The following is a 24,490-nucleotide window of genomic DNA, read 5'->3' as shown; positions in this document are numbered from 1 at the left end:
TAAATCTTTACTTCATCCTTATTTGGTGGTAGGGCTTTCTTGACCTACTCATCAGATATTCTGCCGCCAAGCAGCAATACTTGGTATTGTTGTACTAGTTGGAAGGGTGAGTGAGTCAGTGTAACTACAGGTTCAAGGGTAGAGCATTGGCGAAGTAAGGGGTGATTAATATAACTAACAGCGCCAATGTCTATGGGCGGTGGTGACCACTTAACATCAAGCCTATTTGCCAGTCCATCTACATTCTACATAAAAAAAAATTAGAAGAAATAGACTATAAAGATGAACTCAGTAACATCTATCATTTCTCTCTATAGTAATTTTTATATTAAAATGTCATCTTCCGTAGAAGACAACATGCCACCAAAAGCGGTCTGCGGTTGCGGTTGTGTGTGTGTTTAAACGATGCAAATCTTTTAAGTGATATATATGAAGAATCAAACAGTGTTCTGTATCTGACGAATGTTGAAAAGAGGTAAAGGACAATAGGTATAAAGTTAGGTTGAAAGTTACTAAGAACAATAAATTAGCAGCCGGTGCCAAGCACTAAGAAATATATAAATATTGCTTTTATTTAACCAACTGACATTATCTATGTCAAAAGTTTCATACTCCATCACAAAAAACGGCTAAATGGATTGGATTAGGTATACATGTAACCATGACTTAACTTATAGGCCAATACAGCTGCCTCACGACGAAGTCACGGGCGGAAGCCAGTCAGCTATAGAGCTATATTTCAAGAGAATTACGATTACGATTAAATCAAAATCAAACAAAATGTAATACAGAACAGTTCGCTGGTTCATAACACAGATAGAAATCCAAGAGATGTTCATGAATTATTAATGGTTTTATTAAATAAACAAAAGCTTTCTTGGGTTATTCGTTCCTTGGAGCGTATGGGGTAGTAAGTTAGGAAAACAGAACCATTTAAATATATAATGTATTCTTTATTATTCTGAAGCAAACACGACATAATAGAGTGTGGAGATTTATTAGTAATGAGATATCCCTGTTTATACGTGCGAGTATCAAGATTACTCGAGTGGAGTGTTTATTGTGTTTGTCATTTTACTAATTCTTATACGTTGAGAAGATAATTGTGGAGAGAGGTCCTCTCTCACAGTATATAATATAAACGGGGAAGTACTTAGAGGTGGAAATTATTCGGGATTTGGGTATAAATTTGGACCAAAAACTTAAATTTGATAAACATATCGAAATTTTAGTCCTCAAGGCATCAATAATAGTAGGATTTTTAATAAGAGAATCTAAGAACTTCAAGCAAGCCGCTACAAAAATTGTTATGTACAATGCATTGGTGAGAAGTAATTTAGAATACTGTAGTGTAGTTCGGTCTCCTAAATATAAGAATCATATCTATTGACTTGAATCCATCCAAATGAAATTCATTGGACCTTTAACTTTTAGTTGCAAGCTTAGGAAAGTCCTAAAATCTTACGATGAACGTATTGAATTTTTCAAACTCTCTCCATTGTCGAAACGTAGAAGTCTGTTTCACTTAATATTTCTAAGTAGAATCGTTACTGGGTCAAAACTTCCTCGGAACCTTTTAGATTATTTCAATAAAAAAGGTAGAAGGACTGACAAATAGGCTGCCTGGTGGTAAGTGGTTATCATAGACATTGGAAACATAGACATTAGCGATATAAGAAAATCATTTTTCATCTACATTGCCAATGTGTCGCCGTGTGTGGCCGTAGTTACACTCACTCAACCTTCAAACCAGAACACGACTGTACTAAGCAGTCATTTTGTCGGTAGAGTCTATTATGAGTAAAGTATGCCTTTACAGAAGGGCTTGCACTAAGCCCTAATACCAATTGACTTATGCTGTTTTATGACTATATGATCTTTAACAGAAATACACGGAATATATAAAAACTTATTGCATGCTAGTGTGCAGTCGTTCAGGTCTACATACTCTGGTCCGGTCTTCATCCATTGTGCTATCTCAGCCTTGCAAACTTATTAAAATAACCGATGGTTAATGTACTCATGTGCCCCGTTATGTATAAAGTAGCCATTCTCAAGGATTATTGATCAACTGTGCAGGGCATATTGTAGAGATCAAACATCTTATCCGACACGACTTAAAAAATTCAAGCACAAGACCAGCGGATGTATGTGTGTGCTTCTAGCATTGACGTGTAAATACTGCGAACTTCGAAACTCTGAGTCGCAAATTGTAAACCTTAAAATTTAATTTACCGATCCGGAGTAAGATTTGTACCCACGATCTCGGAGTCTGCGGTGTTATAAACTAGCCATTGGAACAATCAGGTAATAAACATTCATTTCTTTACTGACCACTAAATATATATCGACATTTTACTTGTACTAAAATAGCTTACTCATACTTGATAAAGACTTAGTCGAGTTTAAAGAAATAAAAAAATTGATAATTGTATTTAAAATTGTTTTAAAAAAATAATAGAAGCAAAAATGTCGACATAAATTTTAGAAAAAAATATCTATCCGAATTCACATTAAACACTTTGTAAGCTTTTAAGACTTTTTTCACTCATTTTACGTGAGCCATAAAACACAGAAAATAAATCTTTCTTTTTTGTATGGCATAAACATAAAAAATAATACATTTCATTTTTAATGGAGTGCCAAATAATTTTCACATTTATATTCTCTCGTATAAGAGTTAGCATTCAAACGATTCAAACGTCTGTTTAAATATTTCGCGACACGCTATGAGCTTAGAAGCGTGGATGCGTTTTAAAAACACGTCGAGATGAAATGGTTTAGTTTGCATTTCTCTTGAGTAAGTTGAAAAACAATATTTATATTTAAAGTTTGAGCTTAGAGTAAAGTCACTTGAAGTAATTCGAGTGTGATATTATTCTTTAGTGTTGTTACGTTAAAATAAAGAACCGGTTGTTATATTTTCGGAAAATCACAGATTATTTACTACAATTACATATTTTATATAAACAGACACACAAGGCAGCACATTTTGTAAAGGCCGGAAATGTACTTTCTGTCCTTTGCGTTGCAGATGTCCACGGATTCTTCTCCATTAGGTGTCCCAAGTACCATTTACTACCTTCGACAAAAAAAAAAAAAAATACACAGAAATAATTGAATATATTATTCATTTTATTATGAAATTTGAGTTTGTTTTCTGTGTATTATTTTGCGCTATACGTTGCAAATAGCATGTTCATATACAATTTAACAAAATTCAGACGTCAAAGTGATTCATATGTGTGGAGTCAGCTTAATTTAGTGGTAGAAGCACTTGCAAGTGAGCACCTCTTGACCCGTAGAAAGTGTTAGCGCTGAAAACGACATTCGAAATTTGAATTCTTTTATGATAACTGTATGACCATTTCTTTGTTAACAATTTGAAAACATAGCGTCATATTCGTTAAATTTGACCTCAAAAGATTGAAACTTTCGTTTTTTTTTTTTCGACTGATGCACGTGTGTTTACAGCCATTTTTAATAAAGGTTTATAAATATTGAAACATTGAGAGGTTTTAGTCGAATTTGATACGTAAATTATGCATTTTATATAAGATAAATTTATTTTTGCTTCGATATAGTTACATGTAGAAAATATGTTAAATCAAAGTTGAGCTCGAAATGGAACTCATGTATTAGTTCGTAAAAGTTTTATATCCGATTTATATAAAATTGCGTTAAGTTTTAAAATCGTGAGGCTTCATATAAATTAACTATTCAATATAATATTCGCAATTATTTCAAAGAAATGTTCTTGGCAGTCGCTATTCAATAGCGAATGTTAGTTTCGTTTGAGCGAATCTTCGTTGCCTTAGATCTAGTTCATCTTAGTGAACTAAGTCTGAGAAAATAATATAAAATTTGACCAAAAAAAAAAATCAAATTTACATTGAAACAAACAGACACAGTGTAACCTTCACGGTTCATCCATGATGAAGTTCTGTAAAAATATTTTGCTTAGCGCAAATTTAAATCAATCATATATTTCTTTAACAAGTATAATACTGGTAAATCAAATATATGTCTAGGCAACAGGCATTCGCTTGAATGACGGTCACGAAAAAAACTGGTGTATATATTTGCTATACGCTTGTATGATATTTTTTATGTCATATGTAGACAAGACTGGCAAATGGGTTATCTGATAGAAAGTGGTCACCATTTCTGATAGACATTGACACTGTAAGAAATATTTACCTTCCCTCACTCTCTCAATGTGCCAACAACGCTGAGAGCTAAAATTTTATGTCGTGGTTTTATTTACACTAGCTTACTCATTCTTCAAACCGGACCATTACAACAGTTTTTTTTTTTTTTTCGAAATGATTGTTGCTGTTGGCCCTAATGGCCTCTACAGCGTCACCGGGTGGGATAGGCGAGCTAAACTACTCAAGCCTTGTGTTGGGAGCCCACTTAAGGGCTCAGAATACGCGCGTCCTAAGGGCGCCTCCTGTGAGGCCGAACCTCGGCTTAGGACGCCGTCGTCGACTCGAGGGAGGAATGACGTGTGCATTCAACGTCGCACGCCTAGGCGTCGACGAGACGGTAAATATGAGGGACCTCGACCCCGCCGGCGGGGTCGGTGTGTGTTGTATGTACCTACTGTGGGAGTTGAGTTGTCGGCAGTAAGTCTGTCGACGGGATCGTGGAGGATGTGCTTAGGACGCCTACGGATCGGATAGGGTGGGTTACAACAGTAAGTATTGCGGTAAAATATCTGATGAGTGGGTGGTTACCCAAACGGGCTTTCACAGAGCCATACCACCGAGTAAGTACCTCAAAAGAATGTCTTAGCCCAACAGTGGGACATTTACGAGCTGTTACTTTACTTTTATTACTTTAAACTTAATAATAAAATTTAACATTCGAAAACCGCAGAATTCCATAAACCAACGAAATTATACGAGTATTTTAAAGAGTCCATTAGCCTGATCTTAAGCATCGATTGGGTGTTAAAATTCAGTAAGGCGTAAATCGCGGTCGTACGACGCCCTAGGGCTATGTTGAAGGTTTTATATATTGCCCCTTTTTTCACAAAATGGTCAACAGCTTACGTCGAAAAATGCCTTAGGTTTTAACTATTTAACTTATAATTAAATGTATAAAAACTTAATATAATGATCACTTTTATAAACAGTTCAATTAAATAAACATTATGTTATAAAAGTTAATTATATTTTATTAATTTAAAAATATTTTTAATATATTTACATAATGAGTTAAAAATACGCACACTTTTTTTTTGATTTGAAGATGTGTCCTAATATATATATATTCTAACTACTGAGCCATAACGTCTCATTGAGAACATAAAATTCGTTGCAGTGAAACCAGAACTGTATTCGTACAAATCTAAATAAGTTGATATCAATAAGCATATATTATTTAAGCGGTTTTAACCCTATTGGCTTTTTAATTTATCCCAAATGTAATTAATTGTATTTTCCACGAAGAACGTAACACCTTAACACATAAAACGTGTCGACCTAATTATATCAAATAAAGGCTCACATGGGCGAGCCTGAATCGTTTAAAAGATTCCACTTTGATCCTATTAGGATCTTTATTAAATTTCTTTAACGTATTATTAGAAATTTGAAAAAAAAAGTAAGAGTTTTTTTTTTGGTCAAGGTGACGTTAGATTATTATTTCACGTCTCTTACAAAATTACTGAAATTGTTGTTAATTTTTTTTTTTTTTCGATATTAAATAGGAGTGTTTAATTCGGCTCGATCAAAATAAGTTATTTGTAGAAGATTAATATCATAATTTAAAGAGTTCGTATTAATATCATAATTCTTTAATTATAAACATTTTTCGTTTTCATAAAATAGTTCAACATTTTCGATATAATATTACAAGTCAGTTGATAAACAAATATATTTTTTTTCGAAAACGCGTTTAATCCCTCTTTATACGAAACCGAAGATGAGAATGTTGAGGAATGTGTGATGTTACCTTAATATAAATAATTTTACTTTAATGCATGCCCGTTTTTATGTTTAAGATTAAAAACTAATAATTTGTAGTGACAGTAAGCTGGAGTTGTGCATGATGTGTTAGCCTATAATTGTGATGTATAGTATTAGCAAATCCAACATTTTTTTAAAAAAAATGTCATCTTTTATAAGATAGTTATATATTAATATTGTACATTGTGTTGGCTTCCTATTTTAATAAATAACTTAATTAATTTATAAATATAAATATACTTTATTCAACTTAATATTATACATTATTTCTTGTATAATACTATGTGATTTATAATAACTAATAGTCACTATATATTAACTAATAATCTGTACGAATTCCATTTCCATTCCTAAACTATATTCTGAAACTCCGTTAAACTATAATTTTTGGATTTATCGTAGTGTTAGTATTGCGTAATAGAGTCACACATGTTCACGAGTCCTTTGACAAACATTACAAGAGACAATTGGAGTGTTAAGTAACTCATTAAAATGACTCGAACTGCTGTTTGAATTACAAGATTGTGGAAGTTTTTGTAAATTGCATGCCTTATCTCATAGGAAGGTACTTGTTTGTTTGTTATCGAAACACTACGATTTTAAAAAGTTTAAAAAGTTTTTCGCATAGTAGCTGTTATGTTCTAGACGATCCAAGTTTATTGAGATCTTAGTATTCTATTATAATAAATCTTTATTGAAATAGTGTTTTGTACATTCAATGAAGCACAAGCACCTCAAACTAGCAAGACCCGTATCTTAGCGGCCAATGTGTGCCATTCAGTGATTGTTATTGATTGTCATCTACATAACATTACTATTTGTAAATACAATATACTTATTCAAATTAAAAAGGCAGTTTGTATATGAACTGAAAATTTTAAATACATGCGTGGTGTGTGTGTCTGTTTATTTCAATCAATTTTAATATATTTAATTTAATTTATTGATCGAGTAATATTTCATCGGTTGTTTAGACGAATTTATAAGAATGGTTCAAGACTTAGGTATCGATGGCTCATTTAGTTTTAGTTCTTGGAACAGCAGAATCCTGAGAACTCCTGAATCGTCATTTCTTTCGAGAATAACCGTTAAGAAACTCACTTTTCATAAATAATGTTGATGTTCAAATTTAATAATCATATGCAGTTATTCATATGTAAAGATCAACAAATATTAACTCCTAGATGTTTTATGGTCTGAACACGTACCTGTTATGAAAGTAATTTTAAATAATATGAGTGACGTCACAGCGACGTCACTGTGACGTCGGTGTACCGTCGCGCTCAGTGGTTTAGGAACAATTCCACACTTCGTTACACTCCTACGATACGGGGAGCTTTGTGCTGAACAAATAGACTTTACATTACATGAAAACATAGTTTTTATTGTTTCGGTAATATATTTTTTAAATGAAAATGGGTATTTTTCATTCTCTCTGTTATGGTATTAGAAATGGAACAATTTTAAATGCATATATATCTAGCAAGTTACAATGAGTCAGTCCAAGAGGCGCAAATAAAACGTTCAATTACTTAAACTATTTGTTAAGAAAAAGAACAAGTCAATAAATTACATTAATCCTATCAACTAATTAGCCTAACGTCTACTGCTCGGAGCGTGAGCCAGACGTGAAGTGTCTTTCGTACTCGGTACCGATGGTTGGCAGCGATACATCGGTGGTCTTGATGTTGCAACTCGTACGATTCCCACGTTATGTGCTACGAAGAATTATTGAATTCACGGCGATTACTTTGGTGATCTTTGTGTTGTATTCCTCAGAATGTTCGACTAAGATGTTATGAGAATTCTTGAATGTGGAATGTCGATGGGAAATATATTGCGAAGAGTATAAGATCGATGAGTTATCAATACTCTAGTCTAGTGCATTTATAACAAGCAATTATGCTTTGTGTAAATTTGCTACAGGCGAATAATAAACACGGTTATGAAATAAAGTTTTAACACAAACATTCGAAAGTAGCTCTGTCTGTCTGTCTATCTGTTACGTTTTCGCGGCTAACCAATAGAACCGAATTTGATGAAATCGTATAAAGCAAGCTTGAAACCCAAGGACATAGGCTACTTATTATACCTGAAAAAGTAATGCCCAATATCCGGACGAAGCCGTGAGTGAAAACTATTTTTTTATAAAGTTTGATTCAAGAACGTTACAAACATTATTTTTAGTTTTAGCTTTTTCCTGTCCTGTGTATCACATAGATTCAAGGTTATTATTTTATCATTATGTCGGCTATTTGGACATTCCTGTATTTATATTTCCGAACCAACCTTATTGATAATCAATAAACGAGTGTGTTGATTTTGAGATAGAAATTCAAAGAGATAGTTAATGGGTTCATAAATATTGTCCTGTAATTTGCGTCGAAAATCGAGAACTTAGTACAGAACGCGGCGTAAGACTCGACTGTCTGTACCGAATGTTAACATAGTAATCTGTCTAATGATACAGGTAAGTCACGACCTCAAAAGAACAACCTTGGTTTTGAAGGTGATCTATGAATTACATTATCCTAGCTTATACTATTTTATTAATAATAATAAGCTGGGAATGAAATTAAAATTTTATTCTTAGTTACCTTTTCACATTCTAGATAATCCACCAACACGTACTAGTGTATGGTGGATTAAGCTGCAAAACATATTCTCCGTAGCGGAACACTCAGACTGTTACTTTTTTTAGATAATATTATATTACCGCAAATCCTACTCTTTTTATGACTTCTTTTTTAACATCTCCGAAACAATCCTCTCAAAACCCAACAATTAACTGCCATTTCAAGTTTTAAAAAGTGCTGGAAATACAGGGTTTTTTTCGAACAAAAACTATCATAAAAATGGTCTGTTCTAGATAATTTTCTAAGTATACAAAAATGCAGTACGTCTGTTAAAGAACTGAAAGCTTTCATAATAGAAGCGACCGAATTGTACCAATTGTTTTTGAATTAATTGAAACGATATCTTATATCCAAAAGAATATAAATTTAATGTCTGTTAGTTAATTTATGTTGAATATTGATTATTGTATCAGAACCACTTAGTCTAATCCTCTGGAGTTAAAATGCATCTTGGTTCAGTTCTCATGAGAATGCGCTTATATAATAAACATGACTTATCTCGCCAATTTGTGAGCCGATATGGCCCAGTGGTTAGAACGCGTGCATCTTAACTGATGATTTCGGGTTCAAACCCAGGCAAGCACCACTGAATTTTCACGTGCTTAATTTGTGTTTATAATTCATCTCGTGCTCGGCGGTGAAGGAAAACATCGTGAGGAAAGCTGCATGTCTAATTTCAACGAAATTCTGCTACACGTGTATTCCACCAACCCACATTGGAGCAGCGTGGGGGAATATGGTCCAAAACTTTCTCCTTAAAGGGGGAAGGAGGCCTTAGGCCAGCACTGGGAAATTTACAGGCTGTTAGTGTGTCATGTGTGTGTATTTGTGTGTGTGTGTGTGTCTCGCCAATATTGGATTCAGATGAAGAAATTTCTCCAAGATCAACGTATCCATTAGCATATACATTAACATTTATATTCGGAAACTTGTTTTAGAAAAAGTTTTTACTATAACTTGGCACTTATGTTGGCACTTGTATGAAGTTTTTCAATATGGTACCGGATACAATACATTACGATATACAAAAATGAACTCGGATAGCTCAGTGATCAGAACGGGTGCATCTAATCAGATTGTGGGTTGAAACTTTGGCAACCTTTGAATTTTCATGTGCTTCATTTGTGTTAATAATTTAATTTATACGCGGTGAAGGGAAACATCGTACGGAAAAATGCATGTGTTGGATGATTCTGGCACATGTGTATCAATGCACAATGCCTATGGGAGCTGATTTCATCCTGCATCTGATGAAATGAAATGAAAAACCACTAGGTTTGGAGTTGATTTCATCCCGCATCTGATCTGAGACTTAAGCTAAGTAGGCTATTTTTAAAATGCTATTTTGTATGGAATGTGATGACGACGATTTTAGTATTATCAATCTATGAAACATTATTTCTAAAGGGTTCTTCATAAAATATTTTTGAAATCTTATCATTAAGACAAGCCTTTGGTTTACAAAACACAAGGAAATTTGATGTCCATTCCACAAAAAATTCATAAACACTTCCAATCAAATGTACCAATATTTTTTAAGACATAATACAGTTGTGCATCCATAAAAGCATTATTCATTTTTACCATGAAAAAATCAAGGACACGCAATCATCGGATAAGATACACGCATTCTAATCACTACGCCCCCTCAGCGGTCATAAAAGTAAAATATAATTATCTAAAAGCTTAAAATTTTATATTTATATAGTCATCGAAAACGTATCTAAAGACAACTTTTCCTTCAACTTTTAGGCCATGAACGGTTTTCTAAATTTAGTATAAAGGCTATTCCCATATGGACTTGAATTACGAGTATAAAGTAAAGTAGTTCTAATTGCTACACATGAGCAGCTCCACGTACCAGGGTTTAATTTATTTACACCTTCCTTAAAATGCCGTATAGTAACATCTATATCCCAACCAATCTAACTCTTATTTGCAACGCCATAAAGGTAAATTTCAAATCAATATCATTAAAAAATACACGCATGAGTATTTTTTTTAAATTGTACGCATTATGCGTAATCATTTGGGCGATTTTTATCTTAAAGACGTAAAATCTTAAGACTCAATTTAGACTCCTTTATTTATATTTTATGAATCACGTGGAAAATAAAATTAAATCAATTCAAGCATTATGTAACATTTGCCTGGTTTACATTTGGGGATTAAAAATAATTGCATGGGTAATGGATTTTTAGTATCTGGTAATCGTTATGGTTTAATGCTTAATGAGCCTTTATACCCAAACAACCCTTATCATCACATTTTCTGTTTTCTTTTCTACGTGCTATTTTGATATTAAATTGAAGAGTGTCGTGTAATGGATTTATTAAATTTATTATAGAAGTTTTGGATTGCTTACATTTTTTCTCATATTGTTTCCTGTTAAAGTAATAAATATTATTTTGAATTTGTAACACTTTAATTTCAGTAAATTTGAATCGTACAAATCTGTTGCAGAACTGGCAAACTCCATTATCCTACAAATGTTTGCGGGCCGCTCTTCGAAGAGGAGTTGGAATTCTGGGGGCTGGACTCCAACCAGGTGGAGCCGTGCTGCTGGTCAACATACAGTATACACAGAGATACGCAGGTAATTCAGTGCTTATATATAAATATGCTCAAAATATTTTTGAAATTAATACTTCTGGATATTTTCCCATCTTTTAGAGGACAATCGTCTATCAGTAAAGTGACGCAATAAAATAAAATTAGTAAACATGAGAAGATATTTCGAACAGACGAGATTTACATATCGTTTCAGGGCTTTATGCAAAATGTGACATTTTTCTAGATTCTGTCAAATGGACAGGTATTTTAGTCGTTATTGTCTCAAAAATAATTCTTAACCATGTTCTATTTTTTGCTTCTTTTAACGGAAAATAAACCTTATTCTGCTGTTATAGAGTTCGGATTTAACATGTCAAACAGCTCTACCATCTTGATCTTATTACCTTACAAATTTACATAGAAAGAGCCCTGATTTTCGATTCTCATCATAATGAATTGGTTATAGGATTCAATTTCGCGATCCTTTTAGTACTAACGAGTTTTTGATGGCCTAGTTAGATAATTAAGATAGTTTAGATACGAAGTGTTTTATTTCGAAGGTTTTCTATCAAAACAATTGAATGGAAAGTCGTATTGAATTCAAGTCTTTCGAAATTCATTTTTGATGACATTGTACTGCGAACAAGTGACTATGACATCGAAAACATAAATATTGGATGATGATGGATGATTTTTCATAGTTTTTTACGGATCGGCGATAAATGCTATATTTTGGTGATATCGACATTAATGATTTCATTTAAAAAATAGTTCATCATTTTGGCGAAAAATTTAGATAAGAGACTTGCAGTTTACAATGAGATGAAATAAAAACAGGTTTTGTTCACATAGGTTTCGAAATTCCTAAAAAAATATTTTGAATAAACGCGAAGTTTCGCGGGAGACCCACTAGTAATAATAGAGGAATGGGACAGATTTAAAATTTTAATTAGATTAAAATAATGCAGGACAAATGCCATTTGTATGGAAATCTACGAAATGCGTCCACGGGGAAGCATTTAAGAGATTTTATATCTCAATACGAATTGGTTTGAAGGCCGGGGCTATCAAATAATAAATCTCGGATCCCGAGTTATTATGGCATCCCTTATCACTTTTTAGTTGATCGTTAAATTCTTTGTGACTCCTTCCCAGTAATCTCTTTGTTGTGGACTTACATTTTTCAACATGAATACACTGGGACCTTTTTGTATTCAATACAATCAATAGAAAGAGTGTTTTCTGATGTCTTTTGATAAACTCTAAAACTAAAAGTTCGACAAATATTCCCTCTGTTCATTGCTCTTACGCAAAATTTCGGCAGCGATGACGTGATCACGTTAAATGAAGGCTATGTTTTGATTTTTAAATAAAAAGTTTGCTTAGAATTGTTATATTTGTTTATTTTATTTTAACTGACAAATATAATCTTTTTTATATGATGATGTCAGCTCTTATTGATTGTAATTCACATTTAGAAGTATAAAATCTAGGCAAGCTACTCATGCCCACCATCGGAATGTATTCCGTAATAACTCTTCTATTGCTCATAACCACCAAGTGGCAATGTTTAGCAAGTAAAATAAAGTATTTACGACATCTAGTTTGAACAATGTGCCGATGTAATATATCTATCTAATGTAATATCAGGGACAAGAAGCATACCTAGTTACCATGGCTGATAGATTTATAAACATTTGAGACGTATGGTTATTCAGAATACCCGTTTGTTTAAAATTAACCAATAGAAAAAAACGAGAGGTGTCTTTAAACACCTGGTTTCGCTATAAATTATTATTATTAAATAAAATAAATAAATAACGTATGAGAAAAATACAATTACAAGAAATAAAATTACTATCAAAAGCTGTCTAAATTAAAATAACAACAAAAAATTGTTTAAATAATTTTAAATAAACCCATATACAATAAGAGACAGAGATACAGAGATAGAGAGAAAAAAAAAATAGATTGGAGGGGAGCGAAACGCTTTATCCTTCGGTGACGATTTCCGCTGCCAACTTCACTTTACTGTAAGCCGCTTAAAAAATCCCAAACTCATTTCTTAATAATATGCTATAGAATGTATATTTAGGATTAAGTCCCTAATTTTACTTAGGAGCGCTTAGTAGCCGTTATCACGAGATTTTTAAAGGGATTGTGAGTCAAATAATTATCAGTTACTTAAAAATAAAATAATGTACACAAGTTTAGTCTCTTATTAATATAATCTTTTGAAAATATCCTCAATAAAATTTACTGATTTTTGATAAACTATTGGTTAAAAATGTATGTTTTCATAAATTTCTAAAATTCAATGTGAATTGAATGCGGTTTTACCTATAAAAATAGGTTATAAGTTATTTGTGTAAGCACTTCAAAAACTCGCAGATTGCCTTGTTTAGAATGTATTGCTAATAAAAAAAAAAATTCTTTATTGTTTTTGAGCAAAAAAGGAATGAAAACCAAGCTAAATGCAAAATATTAAGCTTCAACTTTATTTTATTTCTAAAAAAACTATATCGCTAACCGAATAAATACTTATGTAGGTTAATTCATTGTTTAAAACTATTTTTGGATTAAAATTACTATTAATTGTAAGTTAGCTACCAAGTATTTATTAGTTATTTTCATTCAACAGGCCACCTACTCTACATTAACAGCCTGTAAATTTCCCACTGTTGGGATAAGGCCTCCTCTCCCTTGAGGAGAAGGTTTTTGTAGCATATTCTACCACGCTGCTCCAATGCAGGTTGGTGGAATACATGTGTGGCAGAATTTCGTTGAAATTAGACACATGCAGGTTTCCTCACGATGTTTTCCTTCACCACCGAGCACGAGATGAATTATAAGCACAAATTAAGCACATGAAAATTCAGTGAACCCGAAATCATCGGTTAAGATGCACGCGTTCTAACCACTGGGCCATCACGGCTCACGATTTAGGGTAGGTGAGGTTTCACAAAATAAAAAAAAAAAGAAACCTTAGTGCTTTTAATTTGTTGTATTTATTTATATCGTCACAACTCACTTGCATTTAATATTAGACTACCAGTGTTTAATTACACATTAGGATAATGTTTCTTTTTGTATAATCAGCGTAGGTATCATACGAATGTTGGCTTATAAGTTTTAACTCAAATCGTAAGCACCGTAAAATTTACGTTAACTATGAGCGGCAATCGATTTTAATATTTTACTCGGAGTATTTATTATTTATATATAAATTGTGTCTATATCCGATACAGTATAATAATTATTTCAGTTATTTATTATGATTCGTACGACATTTTATTTTCTGTACAATTGAAAATAAAATCCATAAAAAATATATACGGAATAAATTATGTAATAGATCTTATGCTTAAAATCAATTGGTTCGACTATAGTAGTTGTGATTATACACGCGGGTCACACGCACATAAGCTTAAAAATGACAGAAATTGACAAGCGGCAATTAGAATAAATACTATTAACGAGGGATATTATCAATGTAAGCTTGTTTCTTTGTTTATGTCCAATTTTGAATTTTAGCTCATGGATAAACAATCCATCACATACAAAGATTCAATAGTTAAGTAACGCTAACAAAGCCGCTAGGCAAAAGTATTGAATAAAAAATTAATTACTTAACCTAATCTCCATTCTTTAGGAGAATGTTTGGTGAGCAAATATAAACATAACGTGTTTACATTCAATTTTCATTTGCGTACCGTAAATATTCATGTACTTTTACAGCAAAACATTTATGAATAAAATTGTATTTACCACGAGACGTGACGTCTAACAGACGCGGAACATCGAAATTGATAGTTATTGTGAGAATTTATTATTAGATAAAACGTATAAATATGAAGGCACTCGACTATTGGCAGGAGCGCCGTTATCATCTTTGTTAAAATAGGATTTATTTCACTCATCACGAGGGCGCGGGAAAGTTGTAATTAATTCCGGAAATAAAAGTTGGTTTCGTTAAATTATAATGTCGTAAACTTTTACACACGTTCGTGCAATAATTTTCAATTGTTAAATCGAATAATTAACCGGGGTTACAATCATAGACGCCGGCGATCCGTTCGCGTGACATATCCGTTGCCTTAGCAATATCCACCATCTAGCGGCCCTGTCCGTCAAACATTCCACCAGAGCGAGTTGACTCACTCTCGTCCAATAATCGAACCCTTCCAATTTTATTCGGGATAAATCAATTAAATGGCACCGCATTTGGCGTGTGCTGTTAAATACATCTGAAGTGTACGATAGTAGTTGCATATATAGTACCCAAGGGAATGGAGAGCGGTGGCAGAAAGGGAGCATGACGGCACGAGAGAGCGTCATATCGAAGCTTACGAGTCGATCTCACCCCAATTCGCGCTGATAGATGTTTAACATCGACGGATATTTTTAAAAAAAGAACACGAATAAAAATATATATAATATTATTTCTCAGGAGATTGCTAAAGCTATCATTGAACAAATTACACAATCTCGTTTTTGTATAACAAAGGACGAAAATTGTCAAGAAACGTTATCTTGATTGCATTGCGTCTCTGCCGTCGTATATTGGCTGTTAAGACCATCTGATCATTTGATTCCTTTCGTTAGTTCGATTTAAACTATGAAGACAGTGTAAATAGTTCAATAAAGTATAAATTACAACAAAGTTGCACTAAATACTAATGGGCCACCTGATGGTAAGTGGTCACCACTGCCCATAGTATAACGTATTAAGTAGAGGTCTTTTACTAGCATATAATCTGGGTGAAGCGAGTACTGCAACTTAAATAATTACTTCTAATTTAGGACTTCTAGAGCCGAGATGGTCCAGTGGTTAGAATTCGTGCATCTTAACCGATGATTGCAGGTTCAAACCCAGGCAAGCCCACCGAATTTTCATGTGCTTAATTTGTGTTTTTATTTTATGACGTGCTCGGCGGTGAAGGTGACGCCATACATTACATATTCTACCACTAAACAGCACATTGTTGTGTTTAGATTTGAAGGGTATGTGAGCCATTATTTTAATAGACACAAGGTACTTCTTAGTTTCCAAGGTTTAAGACTTTTGTCAGCGGTTTTTCCGAACCGCTATGACTTGGGAACCTTAAAAAAATATTTTTTTTAAAGTCGACAATGCATCTGCAAGCTCCCGGTTTTGCGGATGTCCATGGGCGGCGGTAGTTGCTTTCAATCAGGAGAGCCAACTGCTCGTCGCCGCATAAAACGAAATGGTGTTTGATAGAGTGATGATTAATATTTCTTTTAATGTCAATATCTTTTAACTTACTATCAGGCAGCCCATTCGCCATTTTGAATAACTACTTTAAAAAAAGAATTTCTATTTTGAAAAAAAAAATTATGTTATATTTATAACGACCATAATTTCAATGTTTCACGTTTCATAAACGATTATAAAAATAATCTCAACATTTAAAAAATTCAGTGTAAATGTAATTTTTCTCAACACTATAAGTACAGCGTCCATCAAATGGGCTTTGATACAGGGATTCAGTTACTTTTATATTATATTTAAATATCATTTGATAACCTATCCCGGCTTCGTACGGGTAGAATTAGGATTTACATAAAATGTTTATATTGACGCTACAAGGAAAATTAATCAGCAATTTTTGGGTCAACAACATTCACAGTCGTACGCACGACGATTAAACAAAATGTAATCGGATGAATAGTTTAGCTGCGCATAGAGGACGAACATGCAGACAATATTTTTATTTATTAAAAATAGGCAGATTCTTAATAATTTAAATATAATATAAAAAAAAAATCTTTACAGTAAATAACAATATATAATATAAAAAGAAAAACTTTTAATTTAATTTTTTCTTCAAATTTTAATGCAACAAAAAATATTTCGCTTCATAAATGACGGAGTTCTGAGGTATCAAACATAAAAACAAAACAATTACATTGATCACTTTTACTTTTTGAAGTCGGTTAAAAATAGATGAGCTACACTTCACCATAAGAACAGGTAAGGTTTTTACCCACCACTGTGACATTATCAAGCTTATTTAATATAATAGCATTTAAAAGCTTTATGTATCGTTGGACGACATACCGCTCATGTCGTAATAGACGTGAGCGCGTTATTCACAAAGGCTTTTGTATTTAATGCTTCGTAGATACAGAGCACTTGTACTTTTCCATTTTAACTTTTGAAGTTGCGTGTTCGTGGAATACAAGTTGTGTGCCTGTGGGGTCTAAAGTAATAGGCTGTTAATGTCCCAGTGCTGGGCTAATGCGTTTTCTTATCTTAAGGGTAATAATTATGTGACAGTTTTACTTGGCAGGACGTAGTACAAACTCTTCTAGGCAAGTCCACTCATTATATATTGTACCGAAAAGTGTCTGTTGTGTTCCGGGGGAAATAGTTAGTCGGTATACCAGAACAAAGAAACATCTTAGTTCTCAAAGTTGATGATGAAGATGTAAGGACTGGATAACACATTTCTTACATCGCCAACGTCTACGGTGATGACCAGTTACCATCATATGGCACATATTCTCGTCCTGCACATTTTATAAAAAGAATAGATGTTCATATGAAAAATGCAGATCGTTAAGATGTCTTTCTCCAATGCGGAGACGAGATGAATTATAAAAATAGATTCTGTGATGTTAACCCGTATTCGAACCCGCAATCTTCAGTTAGGATGTTCTAGCCACTACGCCTATAAGGCTCTTGAGCATCTATGTGAAGTATATAATCGTATTTATGTTGTGTCCTTTTTTTACTAATTATCGGTACGATATTGATATACATTTATTTTATATATGATACTTACTTACGTTTTTATTCGAGCCCTTACAGAAGTACGAAGCACTTTGTTTTATACGAAAAATTTATGATTTTCGGGGCCGTTACGGGGAGTACCTAATGTATTTTATGATTTATGTGATAAAATTCAAACATACATGTAATAATTCAACGAAATATAAATATATACTACAGTAGCGGCAGTTGGAATAAGGGCTCTTAACTTCAATAACATTGGACGTTCACGCAAATTTCCAACTACCGTTTGACTCCCTTAGGGGACATTCATAAAATCCGTAATAGCAGATGTCTAAATCCCATAAGGTAGGTTACTTGACAAATTTCTAGTTTGTAGGTTTTACAGTTGAGATTCCGTGATTAACCAGTGAGCGGTATTTAGCTTTTATATACATACATATATAAATATAGAGCTAAGTGATCTACACCAAGTGACAGCATAACTTATAGATTCTTATTTGTATGTCCAGATAGAGTGACGCACTACAATAAACGAATCAACTTTATTATCTAAGTCTGCTTGAAAACTACGCCCGATAATCGCTTTCGTTCTGTTTGACCAGTGTGTGTGTAATGGCAGTATTTTTTGTACGGGTTAATTGTTAGAATTCATACTTATATTGAGTAAAGTCTTTTATATTTTTTTAATGATCATAGTAATTATCCATAACGTGAATTCAATTTGTGGTAGAGCCTTGTGCAAGTATGACTGGATTCATACCTACTCATTAGATCTAACACCAAGTAATACCTACTTAGTAATTTGCGTTCCGGTTTGAAAGATGTGTGAGCCAGTTTATAACTAAAGGCACAAGGAACATAATATCACTTTTCTTGCGGTTGGTAGAGTATTGTCATGTCATGTCATGTCATGTCAAAGACGTTAAAATTTTCTTACAACGCCAATTTGTATGAGCAGTGATGACCACATACCATCAAATTTGCCCTTCCACCTGATACTGGCATAAAAATATGATTTAACGTTATTAACATGCCGGTATGTCCATTAGTCTATTTTAAAAACTTACAATTTAAATACATTTTATGTACTTTTACTTGAAATGGAAGGTAAATGTTTGGTTCAGAAAGGATTTTCCACTGTGCTGTTTAAGCTTAATGTTTTACTCGGATAAATAATTAATTTTATGTCTCTTTGATGTTATATATGAAATGAGCGAACCGCAGCTTCAATCGAGAGAATCTTGTAGGAAACAGTTTCTTGAATATTATATCTTAGAGTTATTAGGTTAGATCTTGATGCTGGATATTTACGTAATTAATAGGAGAGACTATAATAACATTATTATTTGAAGTATTTTCACTCGAATTTTGGCAACAATTAGTCTCAAAGTCTTAAAACTATAGCTAACATTTACTATTATTTTTAAAATAAAACAATACACATTAACGAGTATGTTTAATTTTAACAAAACACACACAGCACAGTTATAGCATGTAAATTTCTAAATTTCCCACTAAAGAGGAGAAAGTTTTTGGAGCATATTCCACCACGCTGCTCCGATGCGGGTTGTTGGATGGGAACATCGTGAGGAAACCTGTATGTGTCAAATTTTAACGAACTTAAAATTTGACACATAAAGGTTTCCTCCCGATATTCCCCTTCACCGTCGACCACGAGATGAATCATAAACGTAAATTAAGCACATGAAAATTCAGTCGTGTTTGCCTAGGTTTGAACTCGCAATCATCAGCTAAGATGCACGCGTTTTAAACATCGGACCATCTCGGCTCTCTCAAATCGCGTTTTAACATACAACAATGTATATTATAATCAGTACAATAGTCTTACCTTTAACTGATTTCATCGTCAAAGCACAAACCGAACTGAGAATTAATTTATTCACACAGCCCTTTGAACTCTTTAACCCTCAGACTGTGAAGTCGCCATTCAGAAGAATAATTCTTCTGAATGGCGACGTAAATATGTCAGAGACGTTCATTAATAATCTTTTAACGATGCGAGTTATACTGAGTATTGTCGTGTTCCGACCACGACCAACCAGGTTTGAAGGGTGTGTGAGCCAATGTACAAGTTATATAACATCTTAGTTCCCAAGGTTGGTGATGCATTGGTCATGTAAAGAATGATTCTTTTTTCTGACGATGCCGATGTGTATAAGTGTTGACTACTTACCATCTATTGGCTCATTGGACTACAATTTATAAAAAATAAAAATGTATAATGTGTCTCATATATTAATGTTTATTTAACAAAATATATCAATTTAATTTGCAAAGAATATATGTATATGCATAATTAAATGATATATTCGCATGTGCGATAAAGATTCTTAGTATCGTACCCGTGGGAAAACGTATGATCTTAAATCGCTTTTGTAGTTACTTGTTACTTTGTTCTTGTTCAGTGTTTCCCATTGGTGTTGTTCTTATTTTGATAATAATTTCCGAAGAGTCACAATCATTGTATAAACAAGAGAAGCTATGATCAATTTTTAGACGAAGATTCCGACTTCGCAAGAAAATAAATCTTTACATTAGAGACTAGCATACATTTCACCTGTTAGTGATACCGAAATATCTTTCAATGTTAAAAAGGGGTCGCAAGACTCGGTATACGTGACGGTTGCTTTTGGGTCAGCAACGGCACATTTAGAAATAGTGTGTTCAAGTTTGACCTTAAAATTTTCCTTTGACTTTTTGTTACCAGTCCCAAAGAAGTTTTACTTCGAAAAATGATTATTTTTATCCAAATTAGTAGTTATTTTAAAATTTAAATAGGAAAAGTGAGTTTATTTATTTGTTAAGCTCACGTCTTCATACTCAACCGATAATCACGCTATTTCGGTATGTACGTTGAACGAGGTACCGAAAACACAACTTCGAGTAAACGAGAACATAAATAATTTTCGACACGACCAGTTTACAATGCTTATATTTTTTCTTCTTCTAACAGAAATTATAATACATCTTCTCATTATACAATCGAAATATAAAATCCAATGTCAAATTAAGAAATATTTTATCTCTAAATTTTTTTATAAAGACGTGAAACCAAAAAGTATCTATTACGTTTATATAATTGAATATAACTCAATAGGGAAAGCTTTACAACCAGAAATTATTATTTATAAATATGATATGTAAAATAATTGACAGGCTTACAATAAGCTACCTAACACCTGCCCCCCTCCTCCCTACTCAAACACACGTGTGAATCTGCGGACGGAAACTAGTTAGTATATAATATTATTCGAAGGTGGAATATCTAAGTCGGTCTCATAATATAATATTGCAAGGGTGCCACTCTCGATATTACATTAGTTTGTTTGAAGTTACCGTGAGGCAAGTAGGGTTTTATTCGTTTAGCGTCTCGAGGTGATGCCTCCCTTTAATATCAGGTGACTTTTATTACTAATATCTTTGCTTTCTCATCAAATAATAAATAAATAGGTATTTTGATAACAACGCACAACGTTGCAGAGATATACACCTAAACTAACAATGAAAGAGAAATAGGGTACGAAAATAATTCCTTCTAAAAATAGGTTAATGAAAATTAATTTAATTAATTTTTTTTAAATCAAAATCCGACGAAAAAAATTTCATCCCGGAAAATTTTCTTACATTAAATATTTTCCATAATAATTAAATATCCTTCGTAATAATTTGGTAACTTTCATGTTTAAATTCCTTTTTGTGTTAATTAATTTAAGATCAGCTTTACCTTCCTGATTGAGCTGAAATTTTGTACATTTTGAAGCATTACTACAGCATACTAATAACACCAATGCAAAATCGTAATTTCATGATAGACTATCTGATGGGTTGGTGGATAATAGTAGCTACTGAGTTTCTTGCGCGTTTTGATTTTGATTTGATTTGGTACCTACCCAAAAGATCTTGCAAAAAGCTATTAAGTAAATTCAATTATGAAGTAACTTCAATACAGGGAACAATATTAATAAATAAACCAAGCTGCCAAGATAGGTTAGGACATGTAAATATTAGTCGAAGATTGCGGGCTTAAACCCGATCAAGCTCTAAATTTGTTAATTGCTTCATTTTGGATTTATAATTCATCGAGTGTTTGGCGGTTAAGGTAATCTGCATGTGCCGGCTGAAAATCTGCTACTGTGTTTAACATCGGATATGAATCAGTTTCAAGTCATCTCCTCTAAAGGATGCTAAAGTCCAGCTAATAAACATTCACAGACTGTTACTAACATCAAAAGGTAGTTTAATATTGCTATTGCTGATTTTATAAACTTGAAAATATTACAAGCATATTTAAAATTTGAAAGTTTCGATTTCACGTATAATACAAAATGGAAAACAATATTTTCGATCTACAAATCACCAACTCGGCCATACGTTTTACCAAACACTTTCAACTTAATGGATTGGGAACAGGAGAAATTCAATTCTAGACTTCCTAGAGCCAAGTTTGTTATTTAGATCACAGTTGCGGTGCCAAGTCTAGAAATAATGGGACCAGACATTTTCTCCAGAACTCTGTACTTAACGTACAAGCCTGGGAAATTACCTAAATTGTTTTGCGAATTAATTACACAATTACTGTAAATTTTACTTAGTGCTATTTTCACGGAAATAACTATTTCATTTCCACAACACCACGTAATTAGCAGTTATAAAAGTTCATTATGTCAGTGAGTTTCTTGGCTGTATTTGGTTTAAGCGAATTAGTACCAATGTTATTCATTCATTTTGATGATGATGTCCTGGCCGACTTCGTATACTGCGGTCATTCTTAAGTCAAGCCTAATGGTTCACGTGTGTTCGAAAATACAGGTGCACCCTCATAATCCAATGAGACACCAAATCTGACACGTCCGGAAAGAGTTCAGGCACAGGATCAATGTCTTTAAGGGTTATTCAAGTTGAGGAGTTGAGGATGTACTTTTACACGACTCCAGAATAGCAACAGAGACAGTTTTCGACGGCCTAAGCTGGGATTTGAACCTTCGGGATCTTGCAACTAGATCAATGAGGTAGATATCTTGATGAACAGTGATAAGCGCTCAAAAGTATAAAAATATCTTCATGTCTTTTACTGTATGTATGCAGTAAATAGAATTGTCATATTATTAAAAATAATAATAAAAAACCGTAAAAAGCATACTTTGATATCGATGAACTTTTTTGTTGTTTAACATATTATGAAAAAATAGTACGTTTCACATTAAAGAAAAATGATATTGAATCAGTTCAGAATCTACCTTATCATGTCATACAGTATAATTCATCCCATTTGGTGAAACGGTTTCTGATAAATTTGTTAACATATAAAAAAAATAGAGGACCTGTTCCTTTTTTTTAAACTCGTATGTCATGCTCGTGGATCATACTTTTCTTATAATATTAACATCTTAAACGGTATATATGCTGGTGGAATTGTTTGAATGTGTGTTTGTTTGTTTTTGTGTGGTAAGTGCTACGGCCCATAGACATTGGTACTGTAAGAAATATTAACCATTCCTTAGATCTCAATGAGGCCCCGACCTTGGTGGTTATGTTTTGTCTCTCGTGCCTGCAGTTATAATAGCTTTTACAAATACATCAACAGCCTTTAAATTTCCCACTGCTGGGCTAAGGCCTCCTCTCCCTTTGAGGAGAAGATTTGGAGCATATTCCACCACGCTACTCCAATGCGGGTTGGTGGATATACAGTAGCTTACTCACCCTTCAAACTGGAACACAGCAATACTATATATTGCAGTATTATAAATTAGTGATACCCATACGGGTTTCCACAAAGTCCTACCCCAAAGTAAATCTATTTATACATCTGTGTTTGTAAAATAAATACAACAAACTAAAGTTTGCATTTATTTCTTCCATTTTAACTTAAATTATAATTAAAACAAATAACTCGGAGCAATATAAGTTGGAAGAAAAGAAATGAAACCGTAATACGAACAGATTGGCTAAAAAGTTCAAAACAGCTGTTCAAGAGATCTCAAAGATGTTGCCAAAAATAATCTTTATCGCTTTAATAAAAACATTTATACAATGTAATCGTTTCTCCATGTAATATGTGTATATTGAAATTTTTGATTGAAATAATAATATACATTTAAATGAATATATTAATTAAATATATTTACATATCATTTGAATATTAATTAACATTAATTGTTTTTCATCATAGGTTGATATAAATTACTTCGATTATAATATTACTCTTTCCTGAGGTAGTTAAATAATTGATTACGATTAATGTTGTTACTTTTCGCCTTATCTACGCGATTAACGTCAGTTGTTAAATACCAAACTACGTGTATTTGACCGATTGATTCGCTTTCCACTTGTTATATTTTCAAATTAAATGACATGTACTTTATCCAAGTACACTTTACGATAAGACATTTTCGAATCGTTAATATGTCAACTCTACCGACGTTTCGGAAAGCAGCATCGAGCGAGAAGAATCGGCAAGAAACTCGCGAAGTTGTTCTTTTAAATAACGAATTAATACATTTTGTTTGAATGAATTTTAATTGCATATCGAATAATATAAAAATACA

The 24,490-nt window shown here is 32.9% G+C and overlaps 1 protein-coding gene across 1 annotated transcript in view; it reads left to right on the top strand.

Annotated features, from left to right (window-relative positions):
• Nucleotides 1–24,490, top strand: part of LOC113394794 (potassium voltage-gated channel protein Shaw-like) — a 262,752-nt gene that overhangs the window by 82,684 nt on the left and 155,578 nt on the right. The window contains exon 3 of the mRNA XM_026632216.2: nt 11,075–11,207. Coding sequence (XP_026488001.1) covers nt 11,075–11,207 — 133 coding nt within the window. The remainder of the gene's footprint in view (nt 1–11,074; nt 11,208–24,490) is intronic.

The sequence above is a fragment of the Vanessa tameamea genome, chromosome 17 (genome assembly GCF_037043105.1).
Source record: "Vanessa tameamea isolate UH-Manoa-2023 chromosome 17, ilVanTame1 primary haplotype, whole genome shotgun sequence".
Taxonomy (NCBI): domain Eukaryota; kingdom Metazoa; phylum Arthropoda; class Insecta; order Lepidoptera; family Nymphalidae; genus Vanessa; species Vanessa tameamea.
Note: the sequence above shows the minus strand (reverse complement) of the source record. Positions and strands in the feature narration are given on the sequence as shown.